This window comes from Embiotoca jacksoni, unplaced genomic scaffold (genome assembly GCF_022577435.1).
Source record: "Embiotoca jacksoni isolate LCO1_2020_lvr unplaced genomic scaffold, fEmbJac1.0.p SCAF_4, whole genome shotgun sequence".
In the NCBI taxonomy this organism is placed as follows: domain Eukaryota; kingdom Metazoa; phylum Chordata; class Actinopteri; family Embiotocidae; genus Embiotoca; species Embiotoca jacksoni.
This window is the reverse complement of record NW_027185392.1, coordinates 12,445,949-12,470,174: the sequence shown is the minus strand read 5'-3', so window position 1 is coordinate 12,470,174 and position 24,226 is coordinate 12,445,949. Positions and strand designations below refer to the sequence as shown.

At 40.1% G+C, this 24,226-nt stretch overlaps 2 protein-coding genes across 5 annotated transcripts in view; one reads left to right on the top strand and one right to left on the bottom strand.

Moving 5' to 3' along the window:
- Positions 1–18,677, bottom strand: part of gstcd (glutathione S-transferase, C-terminal domain containing) — a 45,930-nt gene extending 27,253 nt beyond the window's left edge. For 2 of the 3 annotated variants that reach the window (XR_011179112.1, XM_069166720.1), the window contains exons 1-5: positions 18,590–18,677; positions 18,027–18,463; positions 16,126–16,584; positions 14,456–14,725; positions 9,963–10,056 (exon numbers count right to left, since the gene is read on the bottom strand). Coding sequence is in view for 2 of the 3 variants with exons in the window: in XM_069166720.1 (XP_069022821.1) it covers positions 9,963–10,056; positions 14,456–14,725; positions 16,126–16,584; positions 18,027–18,446 (1,243 nt within the window). In the remaining variant the exon portion in view is untranslated. Of the gene's footprint in view, positions 1–9,962; positions 10,057–14,455; positions 14,726–16,125; positions 16,585–18,026 lie in introns of all 3 variants that reach the window. The other variant, XM_069166721.1, reaches the window with a different exon arrangement.
- Positions 18,678–18,950: 273 nt separating this feature from the next.
- Positions 18,951–24,197, top strand: ints12 (integrator complex subunit 12). 2 transcript variants are annotated; one of them, XM_069168049.1, is made up of 7 exons: positions 18,951–19,050; positions 20,084–20,241; positions 20,373–20,528; positions 21,221–21,402; positions 21,574–21,733; positions 21,868–22,011; positions 23,256–24,196. In XM_069168049.1, the coding sequence occupies exons 2-7, from the start codon at positions 20,086–20,088 to the stop codon at positions 23,817–23,819; spliced, it is 1,362 nt and encodes a 453-aa protein (XP_069024150.1). In that variant the 5' UTR covers positions 18,951–19,050; positions 20,084–20,085; the 3' UTR covers positions 23,820–24,196. The 2 variants fall into 2 exon arrangements, with proteins under 2 accessions (XP_069024150.1, XP_069024152.1); XM_069168051.1 differs by lacking the exon at positions 18,951–19,050 and adding an exon at positions 19,064–19,221 and having other exon boundaries at positions 23,256–24,197.
- Positions 24,198–24,226: the final 29 nt, after the last annotated feature.

Sequence of the window (24,226 nt, the reverse complement as noted above, 5' to 3'; positions counted from 1 at the left end):
TGGTTTATGTTTTTTATGAAATGAGCTGCAGCCGCAGAAACAGACAAAACACACTCAAACTGACACCTATAGCAGTGTAAGCAGACACCATGAGGGTGTAAAAAACACAAGGGAAAACACCATTAACAAAAACACAGACACGTCGAACACAGACAACGGAGACATACAGTACATGCCAAAGTCCATACACAACCCTGCTTTGAGCCAAATTAGATGTGGGCACTGGGGAAGGGTCCTCCTGTATTAGAAGCACATCTCACGGTACACACTAAAACAAAATATGACACATTATTACAGGTCACCTGATACAGAACAAATACAAAAATGATGGGCCTCTTTGTTTAGTTATGGGAAGAAAAATGCAAATGTGTCACACATAGTGATGGGAATGGAAAAGGCTTTAATTCTGTTGTCAGAGTTTGTGGGAATACATTTTTTAAAATGTCTTTCTGTCAAAGTAATGTTTACAAACTCAAATTGTGGTAGTTATGGACAGAAAAAAACAAAGTGACAACTCTCAAAAAGAATGACTGAAATTGACTGATGCGTACCACATTAATGAATGAGGTATCAAGCTACTGATATAAACTGCTAATTTGCGTAACTGAACTGGTTCAAGAGTGTTGTGGAACATATTAGTATTCTATTAGGGAAGCAACTTTCATTTATTTCCCACTACACGCTTTGCTTTACACATGTTTCTTAGAATGAGAACAAGGGCAGATCAGCATCTGCCCCCCCCCTCATTTGCATTTTTCTGCTGGGAAATATCGCTTCATACTGTCATTCAACATTTTGGAGGAAATTTGTGAAAATAACGAGTTTGTTGCCAACTAAGATTTTTTTTTTTGAGGAAACAAAACAATTCACACATTTGCTACTTTTAATAATAATGACATTCTCATTTTGACAATTCAAAAGTGTTAATTTAAAATGTATTAAAAAAGAACCACATAAGAGTGGATGGATATCATGACAATAGCCCCAATATTACAACATCTTTTCAACTAAAAAAGCTAGAGCTAGAACAATAATAACCTTAACGGACAATATATATTATATGCAACTTGGATTAACTCTGGCTGGGATTATTTTACGGTCGTCAATTCAATCAAAACCTCTGAACATTTGAGAACAGCATTTATATAAACAAAGGGTTCTAAATATATTTTACAGATCTATTAGTTAAAAAAGTAATTACATAATCATGCCATATCTGTACCAAAAAAAAAAGGATCTGCAACTAAAAAAAGAAAGAAACTTTTCCAGGTGAGGAAGTTATTTCATTCAATTTGTTGTAGCCTTCAAATGTCATAAGATGTGATCCAAACATGAAGGAGTTTAACCGATAAGACACGCCAAACTGTGCTCCAAAGGAAAGGCCTGCAGAGGAAAGATTTGCTTTTACATTGTGCTCCTGGCTGAAAACATGAATCAGTAATTAATTACGAGTGTCGTGAAACGGCGCAAGAAATACTCTGTAATCCAAACCTCACTGAATGCTGGCTGAGGGTTAGGCAAATTGTCTTCCTGCTCCATACCCACACCGCAATGCCTCAGCAGAGATTATTGAACAAAACAAAACTGAGGAGACAAATGCATATTCATGATGTGACATTTGCAAGGAGCTCATCACGGAGGCAGCCAGTGGCTCTGCATTTAAATGGGCCCACCTCAAACATCGCGGCAAATAGTGAAACTCTGTGGTAACCCTCCAGGGAGTCTGGATGTGTTTGAACTTGAATTGTAGAAATAAAGTGCCAATTATCCCTCTAATTGGGAGTAACAAAGCTGGGTGGCTGTTGTGCTAGGTCCCGTGTTTACTGCGTATCTTTAAATCTCCAATTTAAAGGCTCTAATGAGTTCAATTAATTGAGAATGAGAGGAGTGATTTGGGAGTTGCAGCCTGCTGTTTGGAGCAGTAAAGCCTGGGGGAATAAAGTATTAACCAAATGCCAGAACGCAGTACAAACACATATCCTCACCAACCTTCAAAAAAACATTTATAAATTGTATTGGTCTTAAAATGTACTCCATAATGAAACTCTTTAGTATTAATAACAGGGAATTTACTTTTATTTATACATGCACTGACAGCTCTACCTACACACACCTCTCCTTCAAGGCAAACTAAAAACAAAAGTGTGCCAAGCTTCTGACATTGCTCTCCAGTGTCAGTTGTAGTTGGTGTTCTGTTTTAATAAGTAAATGTCAGTATGCTAAAAGAAGAAGGTGAACCTGCTAAACATCAGCATGTTAACGTGCTTACATTACACAGTAGGCTCAAACCACAACTGTGCCTAAATAGAGTCTAACAAAGGCACCTGCCCAGCTGTACACTTTACACAGTTTATTTTCCAGTAAATTAGAAATCTGCCGACTATCTCAAGGACAAATGTGAAAGGGATCTTGGATTCAAGATTAGTCTGGGTCAATTGCTTTTGAGGAACTGTTACAATTCTTACTAATTTTGCTTTGCAACTCAAAACATTCTCAGATCAAACCCACTACAAAGCACTCTGGTGGGATATTTCATTCATTATAAGCATTTGGAGAGTCGGATTTCTGAAAACGTGACAAGATCAGTAACTTATATGTAGTGCCAAGAAAATGGACGGATATATTTATTAGTCTTGTGCTCAAGTCTACTTGAAAGAGTATGTGTCTGAAGGGAAAATCAACCAACTAACCTTGCGCCTAGATTACCCTAGACATTTGTCCGCCAGAAGCCTAAAGCACCTTTTGACAAGTATCTGACTGGCAGACACACTTTAAAAAAACAACAATCTTGTCATATGTCCTGACTTTGCCCTTGTGTTGAGCTCGTAGCACACCTAAAAAACAGTAATGCGTTAAAAGAAATACACAAGTAGACAGGGAGAGAGAATCAGTCAACATTGTCTTAAGACTGAGCTGATGGGGAGAACAGTTAGACACATTTGTGACTAAGCCTGCTGTGCAGAGCCTCATTCAGCCTGACAGCTGGGTAGGAAAAACAAAAAAACATGTGCACAGAACTCAATTCAATCAGTTGACTTAAATGTTGTGCACACACCCCACAAGTAAGGGAGGAAAATATATTTTGGTTCACAGGGTTTTCAGCCAACCTCATTTCTAGTCTTTCCTGAAAATGGATGTTTAATGAGCTTTATGTTTCAGTGTGTTTGATAAATGAGGGTGGATTATTCAGTTCATAAACTGCTCCTGTTGTGAACGAACGATGCGTAGCACCGTGATGTGCACGGAGCAGAAAGAAGCTGTAACCTTCATGAGTAAGTACTCCAAGTTTCGTTGCTTAATCAAAATCAGCACCTGAGTGACATATGCTTTTCTGAGCGTCAGCAATTCTTTATGCTCCTGAAACTTGAACAAATCATCGGGGAACAGAAACAAGTGAGGAGCCAAATTCAGTGAGGTCATTTGCACTGAATGTTTTCCCTGAAATGTCTCGGAGCATCACAGTAGAGCTTGGTGTTGAGAGTCGGACCCTGGGGGACAAATTCACAGTGCACAACGCCACAAATGTCAAAGAAAATCCACCTGGTTGAGCACCGGACACTTCATGTCACTCAAACAACTCTCCAGACTCCTAGTCCTCTGGTCATGTTCACAGAGAGATTGCACACACGCGCCAGACCAGCGCGAACAAAAACGTGTGTAACTCAGGAACTGATGATCAAGCAGCAATATTATCAACACGTCCTCATTCGGGTTATACCTTCCTCCTGCTCTGTGTATTTCACGGTGTTGTGCACTGCTCGCACGCAACAGGAGCAGTCCAAGAACTTTTGGATCCACCCCTTTACTTACAACAAGAATATTAAAAGAAGGTATACTTACATAAAGTAGATAAAAAAACAAAAAAACATTGTATATTCCCTGACTTGCTCTCGTCTTAACACAGAAAACAAAAACTTAATACAACATGGATTTGTAGAGGGGTAGTGTAATGATTTCCACATCAGATCTTAAGATCTGATCGTTTTATTAATATTAATTGAGTTTGGGTTGATAATTCTTTCTATGAATATCTGTCAGTGATTATAAGCAAATGAAATGTAAAGTGTAATCTTGGAAGGTAATGTGCAGGATATGAGATGGATGACATGGACAGTATAATTTGGAAGATGAAATCATTGTCATATTTATTTATTTAAAGTTAATGATAATCCATTAGTGAAGTCCAACAGAGAATTTGCACTATCCTTAGGGCATCCAGTCAATAGTCCGACCCAATCCAGTGAAATGAGAAAATGTATAAGATTCATAAATTTTGACTTTAATCATTCCAAGCTAATTATCTTCTCGAATAACTTCAATAACAGTGAGATGTTATGCCTGAGGGGAAAAAAGCACAGCCATTACAGGCCGCTAAACTGACTTAACGGTGGAAGAAATCAACCCCTCTTCATTAATATAAGTTGTTGAAAAGTACATTTTAAACACAGCAGAGAAAAAGTACATATCCACCTACATAATGAAATATTTGAAAGTTGTTATTGGATAGATATTCCATCTTTGATGCATCTTACAGACATGTCTTTCTATTCCCAAACCAACTGGTAATCATCTGAGGGGTATCTGGAAGCGAAACACGACAGATGTTGAACTACTCACTAGACATATGCAGAGAGTAGAAAAAACAAGCAAAGCATAAGCGTGGGCTACATATTCTGATGAGGCCAAGATTTCTATTGGGATTTAAATTACAAAGAAGGGAATGAGGCTGGGGGATTATTGTAAACGGAATAAGAAGTTCCAACTCAGGTGCAAACAGTTTTTAAAACAGCGTTTAATGCTACCTCAGGATGCTGTGAAATCACTTAACACTGCATGGATGTTATAATGCTGAATAGCCATTACTACAGAGTTCAACCCATTAAATCCTGCATCAGCAGTCCTGCAGTCTGAGAAATATCCTGATATACTATAAGCTTAACCTTAGAGGCAAACAATATAAAGGATCAAAATTGGAATTTGCTGAATGTGTCTTATCAATACTGTATGTAGTATGTGTGAACTTAAATTAAAACACTTGTTTTTCTTGTAGATCAAAAATGATGACTAAGTTCGAATGGAGCTAAATTAAAATCAATATTTTTACATCAAAATTAGATCACACTTGTATGTGGAAAAAGCCTACAGAGAATTATCTTGAGCACAGCAGTTCTCCCCTCAACTCTAGTGATCGCTTTGCATCCTTTAGCTTACTGATTTGCAGCTCTAAAATTGACATATTTGGTTTCCTCTCTCTGCTCTCATAGCATCAAATTCAGGTGCAGCAGACAAGCCAAACTCCGATAAGCCCACTGTACACTACTGTCCACCAAACAGACAATGAGCAACGAGTAGCAGAGTATTTAACAGGTAAATCTAAAGTCAGAGCCTGATATTATATTCAGCAGTTAGTGAAGGCCAACAGTGAGTGAATACTGAACTGAAATTAATTAGGTGGCCAAAAACATGAATACTCATGTTGCTCCATAACTGCTAGATGTTTAGGCAACTGCTTGCTTAGTTCTTAAAAAGATAATATGTCAATGCTGTGCACTGTGTTGTGTTTGTAGCTTGTTTCTGCTCCCTACCAATATCAAGAAAATCTGTTATTACAGTTTTAGGTTACCTGACGCACCACAGTGTTTGTTCCACAGAGAAGTTGTCTTACAAACTTTTTGGAAAATGGCTGGCACTTTCAAAAAATATTTGGCAGGTGATTGATGAATCATCTGTAAATCACTTGGCTTCAAACAATCAGATCAATAAACCACATGACATACTAGGAAAGCATCAAAAAGGAAACAAAACAACATGGTACAGTCTAGTTAGTCTGCAGTCGATTCTTGCGCGTTTGTATGGTAATTTGCGCATAAAGTCGTTTCTAGCTGCCGACCCACCAAAATCAAGCCCACAGCTGCCAGTAACATTATTGGGTATAAAAAAAAAAGAGCATCCCAATAAGGCAGGCTGCACTGCATTAAAAACAGACATGATTCTGTAGTGGGAATTACTGCATGGGCTCAGCAACACTTCTGAAACCATTATCTGTGAAGACAGTTAATCGCTGCATCCACAAATGCAGGTTAAAATTGAAAAGAACCCATATGTAAGCATGATTCAGAAACGCTGCCACCTTCTCTGGCACTGAGCTAATTTCAGACAGACCAAGGCAGAAAACTGTTCCATGAAGTAAAAAAAAAAAATCAAAATTTGAAATTTTTTGGGGAAATTATTGATGCTACTTCCTCTGGGCTAAAAAGGAGAGGGACCACCCATGTTGTTATCAGTGCACAGTTCAAAAGTCAGCATCTGTGATAGTATAGGGATGTATTAGTGCACATAGCATGGGTAGTTTGCGCATCTGGGAAGGCACTACAAGGCTGACCGATATATACAGGCTTTGGAGTAACATATGATGCCATGCAGACAACACTTTTATTCAGGAAAGGCCTTGCTTATTTCAGCAAAACAATCCCAAACCACATTCTGCACGTTTTAAAACAGCATGGCTCCATAGGAGAAGAGTCTGGCCTCCCTGCAGTCCAGACCTGTCATCCATTTAAAACATTTGGAGCATCGTGAATGAAAAGTACAGCAAAGGAGACTCTTAACTATTAAGCAGCTGAAATCCACCGTTAGGCAAGAATGGGACATTTGACTTTGGAAACTCCAGCAACTGGTTTCCTCAGATGTTTACAGATTGGTGTTAAAAGAAGAGTTGATGAAACACAGCGGTAAAAATGCCCCTTTCCCAACCTTTTTGAAATGTGTTGCTGCCATCAAATTCAAAATGAGCACATATCTTCTAAAAAAATTAAAAAAAAAAAAAAAAAAAAAAAAAAAAATTCTCATTTTCAACATGACTATTTTCAATTAAATATGGGTTTACATGATTTGCTAATTATTGCATTCTGTTTTTATTTATATTTCACACTCAATTTTTCTGGGAACAGGGATGTGCTTTTGCGATGGAAATTGAAAACTTTTTGAAACTTTGTAATTGTGAAATATTTATGGTGAAAACAAGATAAATCATTAATACACACAAATCAATACGTTCTACCTGACTGGCTTCCCAAATAAGTATACAAATTTTGGTTTTGCCCTTATATCAAGTTCCCAAGTCCAATTATCACTAACATGAGAAAACATGAGGATTTCATGCTTAAGTAATGCAACATAAAGGTAGTAACATTTCTTTTAAAGACCACAAGCTTTTTTCTCTGGCTCATTGTTTCTGTCCAATAACTAGGAAAGAAAACACACACACACACACCAGTCAACTGTGGAATTTGTGAAATCTCAATCACGTCCCTGCTGCAGTCGAAGCAGGGAGACAGAGACAAATGAAGCCAGTTTTCACTCCAGCAGTTCAACTTCTGTCATACTCTTGTAACCCAAGACACAGACAAGGGAACTCATCTCATCTCCTTGTACCAAAACAACCCTGAAGGACCTAATAGCAGCATGTCTCAAGCATGACAACTATGCGGTTTACTCACCAGCCCTTCCTCTTTATGCCTCATTGTCTCGTTCACCCCTCCTCCCCTGCCTTGTTTTCTCCTGATAACCCTTGTCTCTCCTCATGCTGTCTCACCCCTATCTCACCACTGCCACACACACTCCATCATGCTATCCTGCTTTATTTTCTACCTCTCATCCTCCTTCTATTAAGTGAAGTGTTGGAGACATGAAGCTGGCTGCTCCATACAATGGCCCCTCTATTCACGTTGCTGTTTACCTGTTTGCAGACAGCCCTCACTATATTTAGCGAAGCAGCCATTGACGCAAGGAGGACAAAAACCTCACATTCACAGAAGTCCCTTTGTTCCTCGATGTATTGTTCATACCTAAGTGTCAGTGTGTGGGATTTATTACCACTGCATGCAAAGGAGTCAAACTTGGTTTTCACAGATGCATGAATGTGATTATATTCTTTGTAGACATGGAAGTAGAAATACCCAACATGTCTAAAAGAACAGTGCCATAATAAATCATTGAGATAATTCTTTGCTGTTGGGTCCAACATTAGCACAATGGATTTCAAATGGAACAACAACTAGAGGGTTAAAGCGGTGACTTTCTGCTTGGAGGTCCATATTGTACAAATTGTAGCCTTTTTCAGCCATTGGGGTTATGGATGAAAAGGGCTACAATTTTTACACAGCTCATTGAAAGTGTATGTAAACACTCAAATTGAAGCTGAAAGTCAGCACTTTGACCTCCTAGACATTGTTTCATTTTAAATCCACTGCTGTGGAGTACAGAAACAAAACCAAACGTTACACAATAAATGATAAGCCAATACATATAAATAAGACCGGATTCAAGGACTTGTGCATGTTATTTTGTAGGCATGGAAATATGTATGCATACGTAAGGGAAAATTGCTGCAATTTTCGGTACGGTACGTGCAGGCATATGTGCAACCATCTGTGTATACTGTAGTAGCAGATAGATGGGAAAGCCTACGCACTGAGGTTCAGGACAAATTGGCTGCCTTTCGTCTCTGCTCCTCTTTAATTACACAGTACTGAAACGCAGGAGCTACCTACCTACCAGGCTAATACTGCAAAAGGAGATATCAACAGTGCCGTTTATCATGCAGAGTGCTGACAAAAGTGGGACAGCTAAAATTTAGTCTCTCTACATGATTCTCACTCCCAGAATAGACACAATTCCCACATCATCAAGAGTACTTCTGTTGAGGTGTGAGTGGAGGTTTTGGGTGGAGCTTTTAGATGTCAGTGGGGTTTGGGATAGAAATAGATGATTAAGTTGCACTGTGGGAGCACATTAATTGGTTACAAATGGGTGTAAACAATTACTCGTACAGTGCAATCAGCAAGCGATTATAATATGTGCTTGATTTTTGGGTCTAATCTTGTACATTGTACCTGTATAGCACACTGTATTATTTAGGTTTTTGGAACTGTTTGTTTTCTCATCAGCACTTTGACCCGCAAAACACGAATATTGAGCAGCGAAAAAGCAGCAGGGTAGAAAGGAGGTTTATTTTTCTGTGCTTTTACACCACAAATAAAGGCATCAATCAATCACATTATGCATTTCAGGTATTGTGACATCCCGAGTTTCCACCTTGGTGAATAATTCACTCAGATGCTGCACTTGAAGCTCACATGCAGAGGGATTTGCAGGCCACCCCCATAACTTTCATGGAGCAGAGCACACAGTTTCATCCCTGTCGGTTGGCTCACCTGCATCATCAGCTTTGAACTTAAAATATTCCCAAGCGAAACTCCATCTTTCTCAGATCAACTGCCTGCATGTCTGTCTAACTGTCTGTATCATAACTGTCTGATGTACACTACGATACATCATGTTAAAGCATCTCCATGTCAGTTTAAAGGAAAAAGGTGGATATGCTATATATATGAGGCATAAGCACAAATGAAACATAAGCAGTGTATGCATTTTTTTGTGTGTTTCTGTTGTGTTGAGTTTTTTATCACATACAAATTCCACACACACCCCTGCAACATTTAAGGAGAATAATATGTAGATAAGCACTTAAAAAATCATTAGGGGGGCCTCATGGGAAACCACATCCAACTGAGGATGAACAGAAAGCTCTGCAACATGTCAATGGAAGGTGCCCCTGAAAAGCACCAGTCCACAGTAGCACAGGGAGGTTTGATGTAAATATTTATACATGTTCCTCGCTCTGTATACAGTATCATTAGTATTTGTACTGAAGTTAAACAAGAATTTAGAGGGAGTATCAAGTGATGTAAAGGTATGCCGACAAAGAGATGAAGGCGGTAAAAGTGGCGTGAGGAGGTTTGGATGCAGATAGAAACAGATGAATATGAAGTAAGTAAAGAAAAAAGGCATCAGAACAGAAAAAGACAAACCGAAGCAGTAATAAAACAGTGCAAGGGCAAAGGGGCAAAAAGGAAAAAGGGGGAGGCAAAGAGGAGAGCCAGAAGGCTCGATTTGACTACCTTCAGTGGGGTTGATAGCTCCTGGTAAACTGTCCCATGGGAGGGTCCAGGCAGGGCGGGGATGGGGAGCAAAGACTGCCTCGATACCATTTTCCTAGGGGAAGAACGAACGAACACACGCACACAAAAAAACATGTTACCATAGAAACCACTTTACAGCCATGAGGGTATGTGGTCCAAATGGTTGAAATTAAGTGACTTGAAGAGAACTGCTCTTAAACATGCCCCTTGTCACCTTGCTTACACTGATCTGAAGCTGGACCCCAGGAAGAAATATGGCTACAGCACTTATCACCCTCAAGGGAGAGAACAACTCTTCACCTGCATAGTGAATACTCCTGCACAACCAGTTCAGTTAAATACACGAGACATAGAAAAGGGCAACAAAGGTACAGCACATTTCTTTCTTTTCTACTGGACTACATTTGAGAAGGTTAAAGCAGTAACTATTTACTTTGTCACAGCAGTCTATTTGAGTTAGTACAGTTGAACTATTATTAAGTATCTTCTGGAAAATATTTTCTGACAGCTCTATATTTTTACCCCCATGTGAATGGAAAGCCACTATAATACAAATATGATGCTAAATGCCCAATAATAAATATGAAATCACTTTGTGCTTAAACTGTTATTAGGCTATATGACACACATGGAAGAAACAAATATGGATGCAAGCAAAATATCGTGCATATTGGTTTACAATTTACAATTATTTACAAGGTAGTGGTACTTGACAACTAATGTTTTCGCTTGAAATTACCCAAATGTGAAACTTTATCAAAGTGCTCCGAGTAAAATACAGAACTGTGCAAAACGTTTGGGTACTTTAGATGTTCAGATTTGAATCCATCAAACAAATCATCAGGGTGGCATTTGATCGGTCTTAAATTCATTCTGCAGCATGAAAACGACCACACAGAGCCCTGATCTCAACTTTATTGATTCAGTCTGGGATTACATAAAGAGACAGAGGCATTGGAACAGAATGAGTGAAAATGAAAATGTACCTCAGAGAACTGATGCTGTTTTAAAGCCAAGCGTGGTCATGAAGTATTGATTTGATTTTGTTTTTTTTTCTGTTTAGTGCGCTCTGTATGAAATGAATCAATACATAAAAACTATGAAATTATTCTTTAAATTATCCTCACTTTACCTTCTGTGCCTAAAGTGTAGACAGTACTATGTATAAAATGCTGTGCATTACCATTTAGTTATTACTACCATACAATATGGCTGTACTGTATGGCAGAACTTTGCTACAATAATTCAATTTAAAAAAGAAGAAAACAGACATTTATACTGAAGAAGAAAGTATTCTGAAGGTACAATGGTAAAACAAAATATTGTTAATATACCTTTTGGCATCACTTCAAGGCCTGTACACCAAAATAACTCAACACAGAACTGTATGTATACAGAGGAGTCCAAAAGTCTGAAACCACATTTGTCTTGTCATATTTTCGAGAACTGATAAATAATCCGAAAAATCTGTAAATTTAGAAACATTTGAAAACACGAGAAATGAGTACGAAATTGACAAATTGACAATACAGCGATACAGAAGTAAGAACTCCATTCTTTAGAGACATGATGCATCCCTTAGTTTGCATCTTTGTAGAGGAGTCATACTGCAGCAGGATAATGAGCCCAAACACACGTCAAAGCTTTGAAGAACTACTGGAAGACCAAAGTAGACCAAGAATTGCTGACTGTCCTGGACTTCCTTCCACAGTCTCCTGACCTCAACCCTGTTTAACATTTATGATGCACTTGAAGACTGAGAAAGTCGAAGATTCCTGACATGACAAGAAGCTCTTTGGAACATCGTAAAATTATGCTGGAATAACATAGTTTATCCAGTTTTGCACACATTTTTGGAGTCCATGCAGCTTGGGTACAGCTGTAATTGAAGCATAAAAGGAGTATATCAAATACTATCCAAGAACAATTTTCAGAGATTCAACTTTTCACTCGAATTCTTAAGTTGTTATTATATCAATAAAGATTTTTTTTTTTTATTGAATTCTAATATCTTCACTAGTCGCCCCAGACTCATGGTTCCTTCTGTACATATTAATAAGATAAACTAAGAGATCAGAAAAATATGAACACTGTGATCAAAACACATGTACACATGTAATGCACAGCTCTACAATAAACATTATAGGTTGAACTAGTACTTCAGTTGTTTGTGTGTTGACTGACTACGGCCCAATGGGGCTGAACAGTGTTATGCTGTGTTTTCTTTATCTACATTAAAGGAGAGCCAAAATATGTAAAAAACAAAACAAAACAAAAAACAACAACAACCTTACACTACAACGCAATCCAATACAAGAACACCACAAAATCCAGCTTTAAAATGACCAACTCCTTTTTATAGGGTAAAAAGCAATTAAAATGTACTTAAAGTTTAACACCGTAATATAAACTAATATAATATGTAGCCAGGGCCAAAAACTGTCTTTATTCGTTGAATTGAAAGTGGTCTGGCCACATCATTACGATGCACTATAGTTGTATTCTGAAGCTGCTTTCGGGTGGACACTGCTTGGAAAAAAGAAGCTTGGTTTCTTGGTTAAGCCTTAAACCCAATAGGTCCAGGTGAAAGTTTCCTGCAATAAAGTTTACACATAGATTGTGTCTACAATCCCTGTTTTTGGAGCTCCAGCTTCTGTGAGCCCACTTCTTCCAGTAAAAAAAAATTGAAAGATTCCTCTTAGTTTTTATTTAACTCATCGTTTTAGCCGAGTTATATTCCTTTCAAGATAAACTCTGTTTTTACTGGTATCTTTTAAGCTGTGGTCTACTGTTAGCCCTTGTTAGGAAATGAAAGTGTTGGGCCTACGCTTTTGTTTACATTTGGATCACAGGTTGTGTCTCTACAGCTCATTGCACAGGCAGTTTGACTGCCATGCACTGGTGTGTGTTAACTGAACTGAGAAAGAGGGAGAGTTTATGAGCCATTTATACTCTGGATAGTGTAGCGAGATGAGTCTGGTGCCTCTGGTTAGCAGCAGTGAAGGATCGATTGCCACCATGTCAGACAGCAGACCTCTCTGTCTCTATGTACTTGCCTTGGTGAGAGAGACAGAAAGAAAGAGAGAGAGAGAGAGAGAGAGAGAGAGAGAGAGAGAGAGAGAGAGAGAGAGAGAGAGAGAGAGAGAGAGAGAGAGAGAGGAGAGAGACACACACACACACACACACACACACAGGCCAAGGCAACAGCTGCACTGCAGACAGGGTGGTGGCGACATGTAGCCATCCTTGTAATCCCTCCAGGCTGAGACAGAATGGTGGCCATTGTGTATGTGTCTTTGTGCACATTCCTCTCACTTTTAATGCCTGATTTCAACCTTCCATGAAAACTGTCATTTGTTCACATCTGGGCCTAACTCAATTTAATCTGGCAGCATGGCACGTTTAAGACACTTCCCATCCTGACCACCCAGCTCACTCAGCCCCAACCAAATTCTCCAAAGCCTCCTGCTTTCTCCCTTTTTGTCACTTAATATATTGTTATGCACATCACAGCCAGCAGGAAATCAAGGAAATATCTTTGTTGAGCGAGGAGAGCAAAAAGGCCAAGAGAACAGTCTGAGGGCTCAGTAGTGAGAGGTTAGTCAGGGTTGAAGAGACAGTATCTTTTTAAACAGCTGGGCCTGCTTATCTTGTGCTGCAAAAAAAGCTAGTTCAGAGCAGAGGTAATATCTGGGGTGGCATGGAGCTAAGGAAACTATAAATGCATGTGACCGTTGCCAATGCTTCCTGAGGGAGCAGCATTTTAAAAGTGTGGAGTAGAGCACCAAGAATTTCAACCATTACAACAACAACTAAGTATGGATGTAAAACTTTGCTTTGTTTTGGACTGGATTCATTGTATTTATTGCACCTGAAATGAGGACCGGCTGAATGTGCACTGTCTGCACTAATGCAAGTGGCAACAAGGATCCACTGAGAATACTGAAATGTGCCTTTTAAAAAATGCTGAATGCAGGAGGATACTTTTCTTATAAACATATTTGTTTCATTTAAAGAAAGGTCCCTTTTTTGTTTCAGTGTCTTGACTAAAAATTGACTGTACTATTTACAACCTATGAGAAGAAAACAAATGTCAACAGACAAGTAGCCCAAAATCCTTAAAGAGCCCACTTAAAATGACAATTCTGTGACAAAGCAATTAACATTAAAGAACTGGCAGAAAGACACAAAAAAAATCAACAATTTAGAAAGCCTGCCAGAAGCCGAAACATTATCTTAGAGCTACACTCTTGAAGGCTAAATCGGCAGAAAATGGAGGCATGAAATTACAGGGATAATAGTTAACAACCAGTCGATGCCTGCAAACCCTCTATCTGTGCTATGAAGGGACACTGGGGGACAGCTACTTTAAGTCTAGGTCAGTGTATATGCAAGTGTGGAAGCAAAAATGTTTGGAGAACGTATAGAGGCAACGCGTGCACAGAGATAAGTAATGGAAAACAATGATTTACTTGAAGTTTTGTCATTGTGGGCCTGGGGCCGCCGACAAAAGGAAGCTGTGTGGTCATCTCCTGGCCTTCCTCTTGTGCCAGCAGGCTGGCTGGGTTGTTCTCTGATGGGACCACGGGGAGGCTAGACGCGGGAACTTGGGGGATGGACAGAAGTAACCCACAATCCTCGGCTGCGCGGAGCAACCCAGGTACCTCCTGAACACGGCTGTACCAACGCAGCAGGTGGGGAAGCTGATGTAGAGAGCTCGTGGCATGAGCTTGGAGGGAACACTATTAAAGAGGAATGAAAGAGAAAAGAAAAAAAAAACAAGGAGATATTGATTAAATGACTCGACTGAAGTGTCATCTCCAGCGAAGCGAGATGTCAGGTTCCACCAGAATTCACTCATCACAGTGGTGGATGGACACACACAAGGGGCCAGCGGGAAAAACATCAAAACAAGAGTTGGCGGGTGGGGAGAGTAAAGACACAAACAGTGACATGATCAGAGAAGCTGTATCAGTGCATGTGACAATGTGTGGAAGACATAAGAGAGAAAGAGGGACGAAGACACAAGAGGGAGACGGGGGCACTCTGCAGTACGATGAGTGGGCGGAGTGGAAAGGATCCACTGTGGCTGCGTGTGTCGTGGACAGTGAATGGCGTTAGGAGGAGACACGCTAGGCTGAGTGTGAAACTGGAAACCACTGGAGCACAGCTGACCACTAAAAGCCTCATTGTGGGAACTTCAGTTTATTCCCACACTCAGGGAATAGCTGGAGACAGCTGAGAGGTGAATTGGAGGTTGAGTCCCACATCACTGCCTGACAATGCAGCATTACTGATCAATAAAGATATACAGTTGTACTAAACAACTCTCAGTCCTCCACTGCAGTTACTCCGATTGCTACAAGCAAGCTCATTAAAATCATTGTCTGTGATGAATAATCAGAAAATGTTTGCCAGCTTTTAAAGTGTTCAAAAAAAATGCTAAGTTAACAATTTGAAGGTCAACATAACAACCTGCCAACCCTTGATCTGCTGCAGAGAGAGAATCGTTCCCAAAGCAAAGTGAAAAGCATTTCAACCTGCTGCATTTGAATAGAAACCCTCCCATACGCTCTTATCAGTCGTTGCCAGGTGGCTCTGGACCACCTTAGAGAGCAAAACCTATGCCAAGTCTGATGCAGTGAGTCTTCTTAAGTCAAGAGTGTGCCTGGATGGATGTGAAAGGAGCTGGGTGTACCGCCTGCTCACCCTGACCGGAGTGTCAAAACTATACATCACGCACAATTTGATAAGTCATCATAATAAAAGGCATTAAGACGCCAGCAAATACATGTAATGTGGGTCCTTCTGGCCTGAGTGGCAACGTCAGATTGGTGACATCACACCTCAGTCATGCGTGTTATTGTTTAAAGTGGTAAGACAAAGCCTTTGACGGACAGAAAAATAACATGTGTTTTGCTGAAAGAATATTTCTTAAAGAAAGTGTGTCAGCGTGTTGAAATTATAAGACATATGTAGGAAATAAAGACATTGACAATAAAATCAAATAAGCATTTGATGTGTACTCATGGATCCAGATTAGGCAATCATTGAAGCTAATAGGAAGGAGGTCCGCAGCCACAAGGGTATATTGCTGACAACACTCAAACATTAATCATGTCATCTCGTCTAAAGCTCTTACCAGATACTTATGAATGCACGGCAGCAGCACCACATCAGTCAGAGTGAAGTATAGTCCCTCAGCGAACACATGCTCCAGCTGAGGCAAATCTGTTGTCTTCACTTTCCTGATCTCAGAGTTCTCTCTGGTGGTCAAAGCTGGAACTCCATCCACAGACATTTTGGCCAGAGCCGCTCGAAGCTCAAGACCATCACAGGCCTGGGACGACTGCCCAGGCTTGGACTCAGAGTCCAGGCTCTCTTGGCCTTCAGAGGACTCATTCTTTTCATTCTGTCTCTGCTCTTGGAGTTTCTGTCTCCGTATTTTGTCATCGTTGTGGACTTTGACGGGTTCAGCGAGCCTCTGCTCGAGGGTGAGAATGGAGACAGGCAGTTGACAATGTTGATTTGTTGGATTCTGGAGGTGTTCCTCTACAGCAGAGGGGATGCCAAGTTCACAGAGTCGGGTCCACTTGCTGACCTGAGAGTCAGGAATGACAAGAGGTTTGACGTCAAATACAGCACCGTCTTTACAGTCACTCAATACTAAGGCTGCAATGATTACAAGATGAATCAATTAGTTACTCAGCAGAAATGAATTGGACAACTATTTTAATAATCAAATAATAATTTTGGGTAATTGTGTGGGGAAAAAAAGCTTAAGTTCTCTGATTACAGCTTCTTAAATGTGACTATTTCCTGGTGTCTTTGGTTCTCCATGACTATAAACAGAATGTTGTTTGGTTGTGGACTGTTGGTTGGGACTGAACAAGACATTTTATGCTGCACCCTCAATTTTGTGAAACACTCATTGACATTTTTCACCATTTTCTAACATTTTTAGACCAAACAGCTAACCAGGTAATAGAGAACATAAACGATGGGTTAATCAATAATGAAATTATTTGTTAGCGGCAGCCTCAATCAAAACTGAAAGACATTTGTTGACGGTTCACTGTATGAAATGTTATAGTGAAGTTGGTCAAAGTATGATACCACTGAGAAAATAAGTTTACCACCGAGTGCAGCCCACAGAGAACCACTAATGACTTTAAACCTGATCAATTCTGAATAATATCCTGGGTGGTTAATGCTGAAGAACAATGTCAAAAACAAGTTGTGAGGTTAGTGAATTTTGTTAGATCTACTGAGACCTGATTAGTTGAAACCCAACTACATACGAGTTCATTTTTCAAATTGATTATAGAAAAATGATTCTTCATTGGTGCTGAACTGCATGCTTCCCTGTAGGTATCAGTGTTGGGAAGGCAATGTATGACTGTTAAAAATGTAATAAGTAATGTAACCATTTTAATTTCTTCAATGCAACTTATTTTGATTACTTTTCGAATAAATGATTTAAACTGGACAATAAAAATGAAAAGTCCTAAAAGCTTGATTTTAACTAGGCAATGTAAATCTCCCAAAAGCAGTCAACATTGATTACTGTGAAACAGAAGCAACAGAATTAACATTATATAAGCTTTTCACTGAAGAGTATATTCAAATGTAACCCCTTTGTAATCCCTAACATTTTAATAACTTCAATTTAATTATATGTTCTTCTCAGTAATTGTAACTTATACATCGTAGTTACTTTAGTTTATTGTAAATCAGTATGTACACAATCTGTATGCACAGCACTGATGATGACATATTTACCCAAAATTCACCTGAATATATTGATGGATTGACTGAGTTTTAAGAGTCAAAACTATCGGGATCACTTGTGACAGCTTGAGAAAAGCCAAACTACATAGGTCTTTTAATATAGTTGTTCTTGATATCTCATTTGTTGCAAAACACCTAACCCTTTTACACTTATCATCTTCATGCACCTTGCATGTGAGAAGAAAAAAAAAAGTTGCTATTTAAGCACTTTCTATTTCTTTCTTGTATTTTTGTCATGTATTTGCCACCAACCTCAGCACAGGCCTTCAGACATGTCTTCTTGAACCCCAGCAGTGTCAGTACATCATTTCTGGAGGGGTCTGCCGCGACGGTTTTGTTGATGATATGTCTGAGGACCACTGCCAGCCCCGCCCTGCAGAGCCGCCCGGTCTCATCCAACACAGCGGGGAGACGGCAGCCCCTCACCAGCTGTGGGAGATCCTCCAGCTGGATGGCAGAGACATTCAGAGACGCTGGCAGCTGACTCCTCAGAGACTCCGGGCTGGTTTGTTTGTTGAAGACCAGAAACACTGTGAAAGACTTGCACTCGCAGTAGGACAGGAGAAACAGGACAATGGAGGTGTGCAGGGGAAGACGCGGCTCCTCGTTCTGGGCACAAACTTCTAAGTAGAGGGAGGGACCCTGGTGCTTCTTCACCTCAGTGTGTTTCATTGTAAAACACAACAATACTGTGGGTTAAAAGACATGGGATGTCCCTCGTTAGTTCAGGATGTGTGTCGCTATGCCCGGCTGGGGAGTGTAAGCTAAAATACCAGGTGGACCAAACACTTTGAACGACGTTGAGAGGTACTTACAATAGCAAGAGATATCCAGAAATATGCACCACGGCGGGTTCAGTAAAAACCACGCTGTTAGAGAACATCCCTGAAATGCTGCCGCTTCTTCTTCCCTTGTGCTAAAGGTGGGCAAGCACAGCTCCACAGCGCCTTCTGCGGTCTCCTTCGGAATAAATAAATACTTAAAACGGCGTAATGTGTTAAAAGTGCTCCGTCGGTACGTATATAATCGGTGTACATTGTACTTTTCACTAAACATTAAATTCAGGAGCCGCGATATGCAATATTCTTGAGTTAAAAAAAAAACAATTTCCTGATAAGGTTCCGCTTGTTAAAGATTCCGGACATATTTGGCTGTTGCACCGGTTGCAAGACGGAACGTTCGCTCCTTTGTAGGAAGTGCAGCCCATCCTTCAGTTATTCAGTAGAACAACAACACCGGGCTGTGGGTCCGACTTTTACCAGAAGCAGAGTGTGAGGTAACGTAATTCAAGTGGAGACGATAAGCTGTGAACTTTAATTTATAACTGACAGCTCAGAGTAAACTTTAGCCGCTTGCGCTGCTCCGTGTTCCCGGTCCGGACCAATAACGTAATAGCAACCAAATGAACTGATTGCTTCCGTACGTTTCCCTTCAGTAAACCCAGCAGGTAAAGATTAGGGCAGCTGTGAGATTTGGTGCTCAACAAAGAGACTCGTGTTTTTTCAGACGATCCTACCTGAAAGCATGAAAATAATGTAAAATCGCCATGGAGTAATTAAGATTACAGAGCAGTGTCCAGGTGTCACTTGGTCATCGGAGTGAACACTTCAAATTTAAATCCTGGTCGACTTAAGGCGTCTTTTCTTGACTTCCACTGGTTTTTCTTCATCTATTTCTCTCCTCTCTTGTCCTCCCGTCCTTTCATTGTGTTTATTGTCATCTTTTAAAATGTTTCAGATATAAACACGGACATTGCATGAGTTCCAAACTTTGCCCAGAAGAAACATACAGTTATCACTGAATACTTATTCTTTCTAAAGATTTTCATGCGTCGGTATAAATCTTTTTTTGTTGTTGTTGTTGTTGTTTTTTTTTGGGGGGGGGGGGGGGAGGAGGGTTATATAATGTTAAGAGCCCAATAAATAGCTAAATCCTAACACCAGGATGAACTTAAGATCAGACTGACTCCAGGAAGTTCCCCATGTTAGAGACCCATTTTTTTTTTTACAAGGTGATACTGAGTTGTATCAACTGCAGCGAAGATATTTTGTTATTTCAGTCGATGAAGAGTTTTACTGTACTATGAATCTTGAAAGTCTCATCCAAGTCGATTGACATTGCAAGTTAGCACTATATTGTCTATACAGATCCTGCAGCTTTTTTGTTCGTTTATTTTGAGTTTAATTTGGAAAATCACTTAACTTGTCTAACAAAACATGTCTAGGAAAGACTTTAGTAGTGGGACTTAGCATTGTAAGTTGAAATTGAGGCCTGGAAAACTGACAATACTTTATGATTCTCAATTTAAGCCATGGCTGGACCTGTCAGCTTGGAGTTGGACCCCGTCTTTCTGAAGGGACTGAGTTATTTGCACTCTAAGAGTAAAGACTCTGCTGAGAAACTCAAAAGTCTACTCGATGAGTCCCTTGCAAGAGGAAGTGACTCATCCTACCGTTCATCACAAAAAGTAAGAAATTGGAGACAGACATGTTTTTATTCACACCCTACCTCATTATTGTCAAATTCTCTTTCAGTTTCTTTGGGATGTAATTTGAACACAATTAAATGCTCTTATACTCTGTGTATTTGTATCTTTAGGATATAGAGGTGTCAAAGGTATCTGTGTCAAAACTGAGCTTAAGTAAACAAGATTCAAAGTCTTCCTCAAGTTCATCCTCCAGCAGCAGCAGCGGAAGTAGCAAATCCAGCTCGGAAAAGAGCAAGAAAGAAGGAGAGAAGAGGCCCTCTGAAAAGGTACCTGATGCATTTTAAATCATGTGAATTAGAATAATTTAGTGCCACAATGTGTCATGGACAGCTGTGAGCTGTTTCAATGTTAGTTCCTTCACAAGTATCTCACACATGACTTAAGGCTGATTGAGAGTTACAATTTAGATTGAGGGGGAATGGAGGTAACCAGGCAAATTAAGAAGATGGTAATAAGACTCAAAAGAGGTATCAAATTGTATTGCACATTAGCACCTTCAAAGTGCTAAAAGACAAGCTGTAACTGTCTAGACTGTAACAAGGAAAATTGACCTCCATGTTTGAGTCCTGTGATGCCTGTTAATGTGATTTCTTTCTGAAGTAGTACAATATAAACTGCGAAAGTTGTCAAGTCGTGATCAAATGTACATGTTCATATGTAAAGCACATGTCTGTTATCTTGCAATGACGGTTAAGAAAGCTGAAAGGAAAATGCAATGTTGTTTTACATTTTGGATTTCTAGTTTTCTTTTACGCCTGCAGCAGTATTTTGCATCAAGCATGCAGTTCAGGTCAGAGTTAATCGCATGATGGGGAAATCCGGGTCCAGAGATTTTCTTAAAGTGCAAGAAGCATACGTGCATAGTTCCACATGTGTGATAATATGGTAGATATAATTTGACAGTGTTTTTAGGCATGCATTGTCCAAACTGACCTCATTCTGTCTTGCTTAAAAACAGGTCAGGGTTGACTTGGGAGAGGTGGACCCGCCGAAAAAGCCACGTCCGGAGAAACTGGAGAATCGTTCTTCTCCAATTACTGTTCAGACCAGCAAAGACCTCCTGCCAAACATAAATGACTATGATGAGACTAACGCTGATGACTTTGCCATGGAGATGGGCCTGGCTTGTGTGGTTTGCAGGTACATGTTAATTATTAGTAAATATAATTATTCAGTAATGCTTGAGCTTCAGGATGTCAGTTCATATTGCTCCAATTCCAATTATCTCTTCCTAGCCTGGACAGTTAAACTTGGTGACCTCTGTGTTGCATTCCTATGTTCACTCTTTTGTTGTGTTTTTAATAACCTAAGACAAATGACGGTGACCATGGGAAATCAGCTGGTGGAGTGTCAGGAGTGTCATAATCTGTACCACCAGGACTGTCATAAGCCCCAGGTGACAGACAAAGAAGTAAATGACCCACGGCTGGTGTGGTATTGTGCCCGCTGCACCAGGCAAATGAAACGCATGGTGAGGATATTAAATTATGGTCAAGTATTCGCTGCCCATCACCACTGATGACGTGTACAGTCAGTCCACAGTCATGTTAGGAGGACCTGGTGTTGGTTCTGTGTAAAACTAATTAATTTTGTTCTGTCCACAAGGCCCAGAAACCTCCACAGAAACCGTCACCTGCATCTGCATCATCAGCTCCTGTTGTAAAAGACACGCTGGTGAAAAAGACTGAGCTGAAACTCAAAACAGACGCAGCCAGCACCTTCCAAGCCTTCAAAAGAACAGAAGTGAAGGTACGTGTTGACTTAGTATGTCTGACGCAGTCATTGTGAATAGTTAACAAATATTTGACCAACCTGTTTGACACTCATGTGCTCCTGTGTCAACCTAAGGTTAAGCAAAAACTGGGATTCCCCATCTGTAATTTATTATTGGTAGCCAGAGGGAAAAGAGCAATTGCTGTCAGTTTGAAAAACTGATGTAAAAGTCAGTGAATCCCTGAAGAGGAAAGCAAGCAGAAAGTACACATTTATTTTCAAGGATCAGACCACTGACTTCTGCAGCTGGGATAGTGTTCCAGTACCATATCATTTCCCGAGAGGGAATGAGTTTTAAAACTTTTCAGAGCACTTTTTGCTATTTGGAGTTCGACATGAAGTTTTTTTTGACCCCAAAACATGCTCCCTTGTAGTCACTGATTATGTTAATACCACTCATGTCGGGAGTGAAAGTTATGTTAGTTTGCAGTAAAAGTATTGCCCAAGTAAGAAAATCACGCTCCTGTTTAGTTTGTTGGTAACTCAGCTGAATAAATAATGTTAGAGAAACAACAGCTAATAGTTGTTGTCTGTTTATAGGTAAGAGACCAGATTCCCTTTTACAGTGAATTCGCCACTGACAATGGCTTCAAATCGGAAGATGTTAGCAGTGATGCTCCGAAATGTAGCTTGTATTTCTGGGTCATTTTGAATTATCTCTTCACATACAAAGTCACTGGTTACCTTGTGTCATACAGTCACATTTTGATTGAAAGCACAAAGGTTGAAGCGCTTTTACGGTGGTTGGAGTGTTAATTGGTAAAGTAGGGTCTGATGAAGTAGTTGTAGGTGTTGCAAGAGGAATGGAGTGGAGATTGGTACACTCATTCATAACACCATTTACATCAGTTAGTGCACTGAATGTTTCATATGATATGCATCTTAAATTGGATTATTTATCCCGAGGTGGTAAAAAGCTTCAGTTACTGTACTTTTAATGTTAACCTTAATATTAAAATGTCAAACATAAACACAGAGCCTAAATCTTCAGAAAGACAGTATAAAAATCCCCATTTGGTGTCTCAGGAGTGTGATTTCAACATATAGTCTCACTGACAATTAGGCAAGTAGTGTTTGAATTCAGAAATATTGTTGTCCTCCTGAGGTCTCAGTTTCAAAACATTAGAAGTTATTATCACAGTATAACAATACCGTACTAGGTGTGTTGACTTTGTGTTGCACTCTGATAATCTACATTGATGCTTTTTTATTTCATGTAGCCACCTCCCACATCAGCCAATCCCACCAGCAGTAGTTCCTCCTCCTCCGGCAGCGGTCTTACAGGCTGGGCTGCATTTGGCGCCAAACCGAGCTCATCTCTTCCCGCTAGCTCCAAACTAGGTTCTTCAGGCCCGAGTGGGAGCAACAAGACCTTGGCAACTCCTTCTGGTCAGAAGCCTGCCGGGCTGTCTGGGCTAGCTGGAGCCAAGTCAGGACTTGGGGGTGCCAAGATAGCAGGGAGTAGCAATGGAAATGGCTCCAGCCAGGTTAATCTGAAACCCCCTCCACCTCTGACTCTGGGTAAGCAGCCACTGAACCGTTCATCGAGCAGTGAAGGCCAAGGGAAAGGTTCTGCGTCATCAGGGGCCAGCTCCCCAAGCAGCTCCCAGACAGGTGCTGGAGGGAACGGGGGCAATAACGTCGGAGGTAACGGGAACAATGGGAATGGGTCAAAGGCTGCACCGGGAGAGAAAGCACCAACATCTCAAGAGTCCCAGCTCAACGCCATGAAACGGTTACAGCTGGTGAAGAAGAAAGCAGCACAGAAGAAACTGAAGAAATGAGTAGAGATAGAGAGAAATAAAAAGGAAGAGGTGTGAGGGAGTAGAAAATATACATTCAAAAAATGTGGAATTAGTCTCAGAGCATTGTTTGTATTTCAAGAGCATCTGTACGTGGAGTAACACCATCCAGTCAAATACTTGAATTTTACTTTGTGTAAATGCTGCTGGACTTTGTGTGCCTCGTTCTGTCCTAACAAATCTAACCAGAGAAAAAAGTGTCACATTTCTGACAAAATGTGAAGTGTCATTAAATATCCTCTTTTTATAAACTGGCAGTCACAATGGCTTCTTACAAAGTGATGTTTTTTGAATGAGAATCATTATATTCCTTAGGACAAATGGAGAATAAACTGCAATAGTCTAATCATAGAGATCATTTTTATTCATAATGTACTTAATAAAATCTA

Coding starts and splice junctions, on each gene's coding strand:
- ints12 (XM_069168051.1), top strand. CDS start 20,086: ATGGCTGGACCTGTCAGCTTGGAGTTGGACCCCGTCTTTCTGAAGGGA. Junction 20,242..20,372: donor CCTACCGTTCATCACAAAAA/GTAAGAAATTGG, acceptor TTGTATCTTTAG/GATATAGAGGTGTCAAAGGT. Junction 21,403..21,573: donor CTGGCTTGTGTGGTTTGCAG/GTACATGTTAAT, acceptor TAATAACCTAAG/ACAAATGACGGTGACCATGG.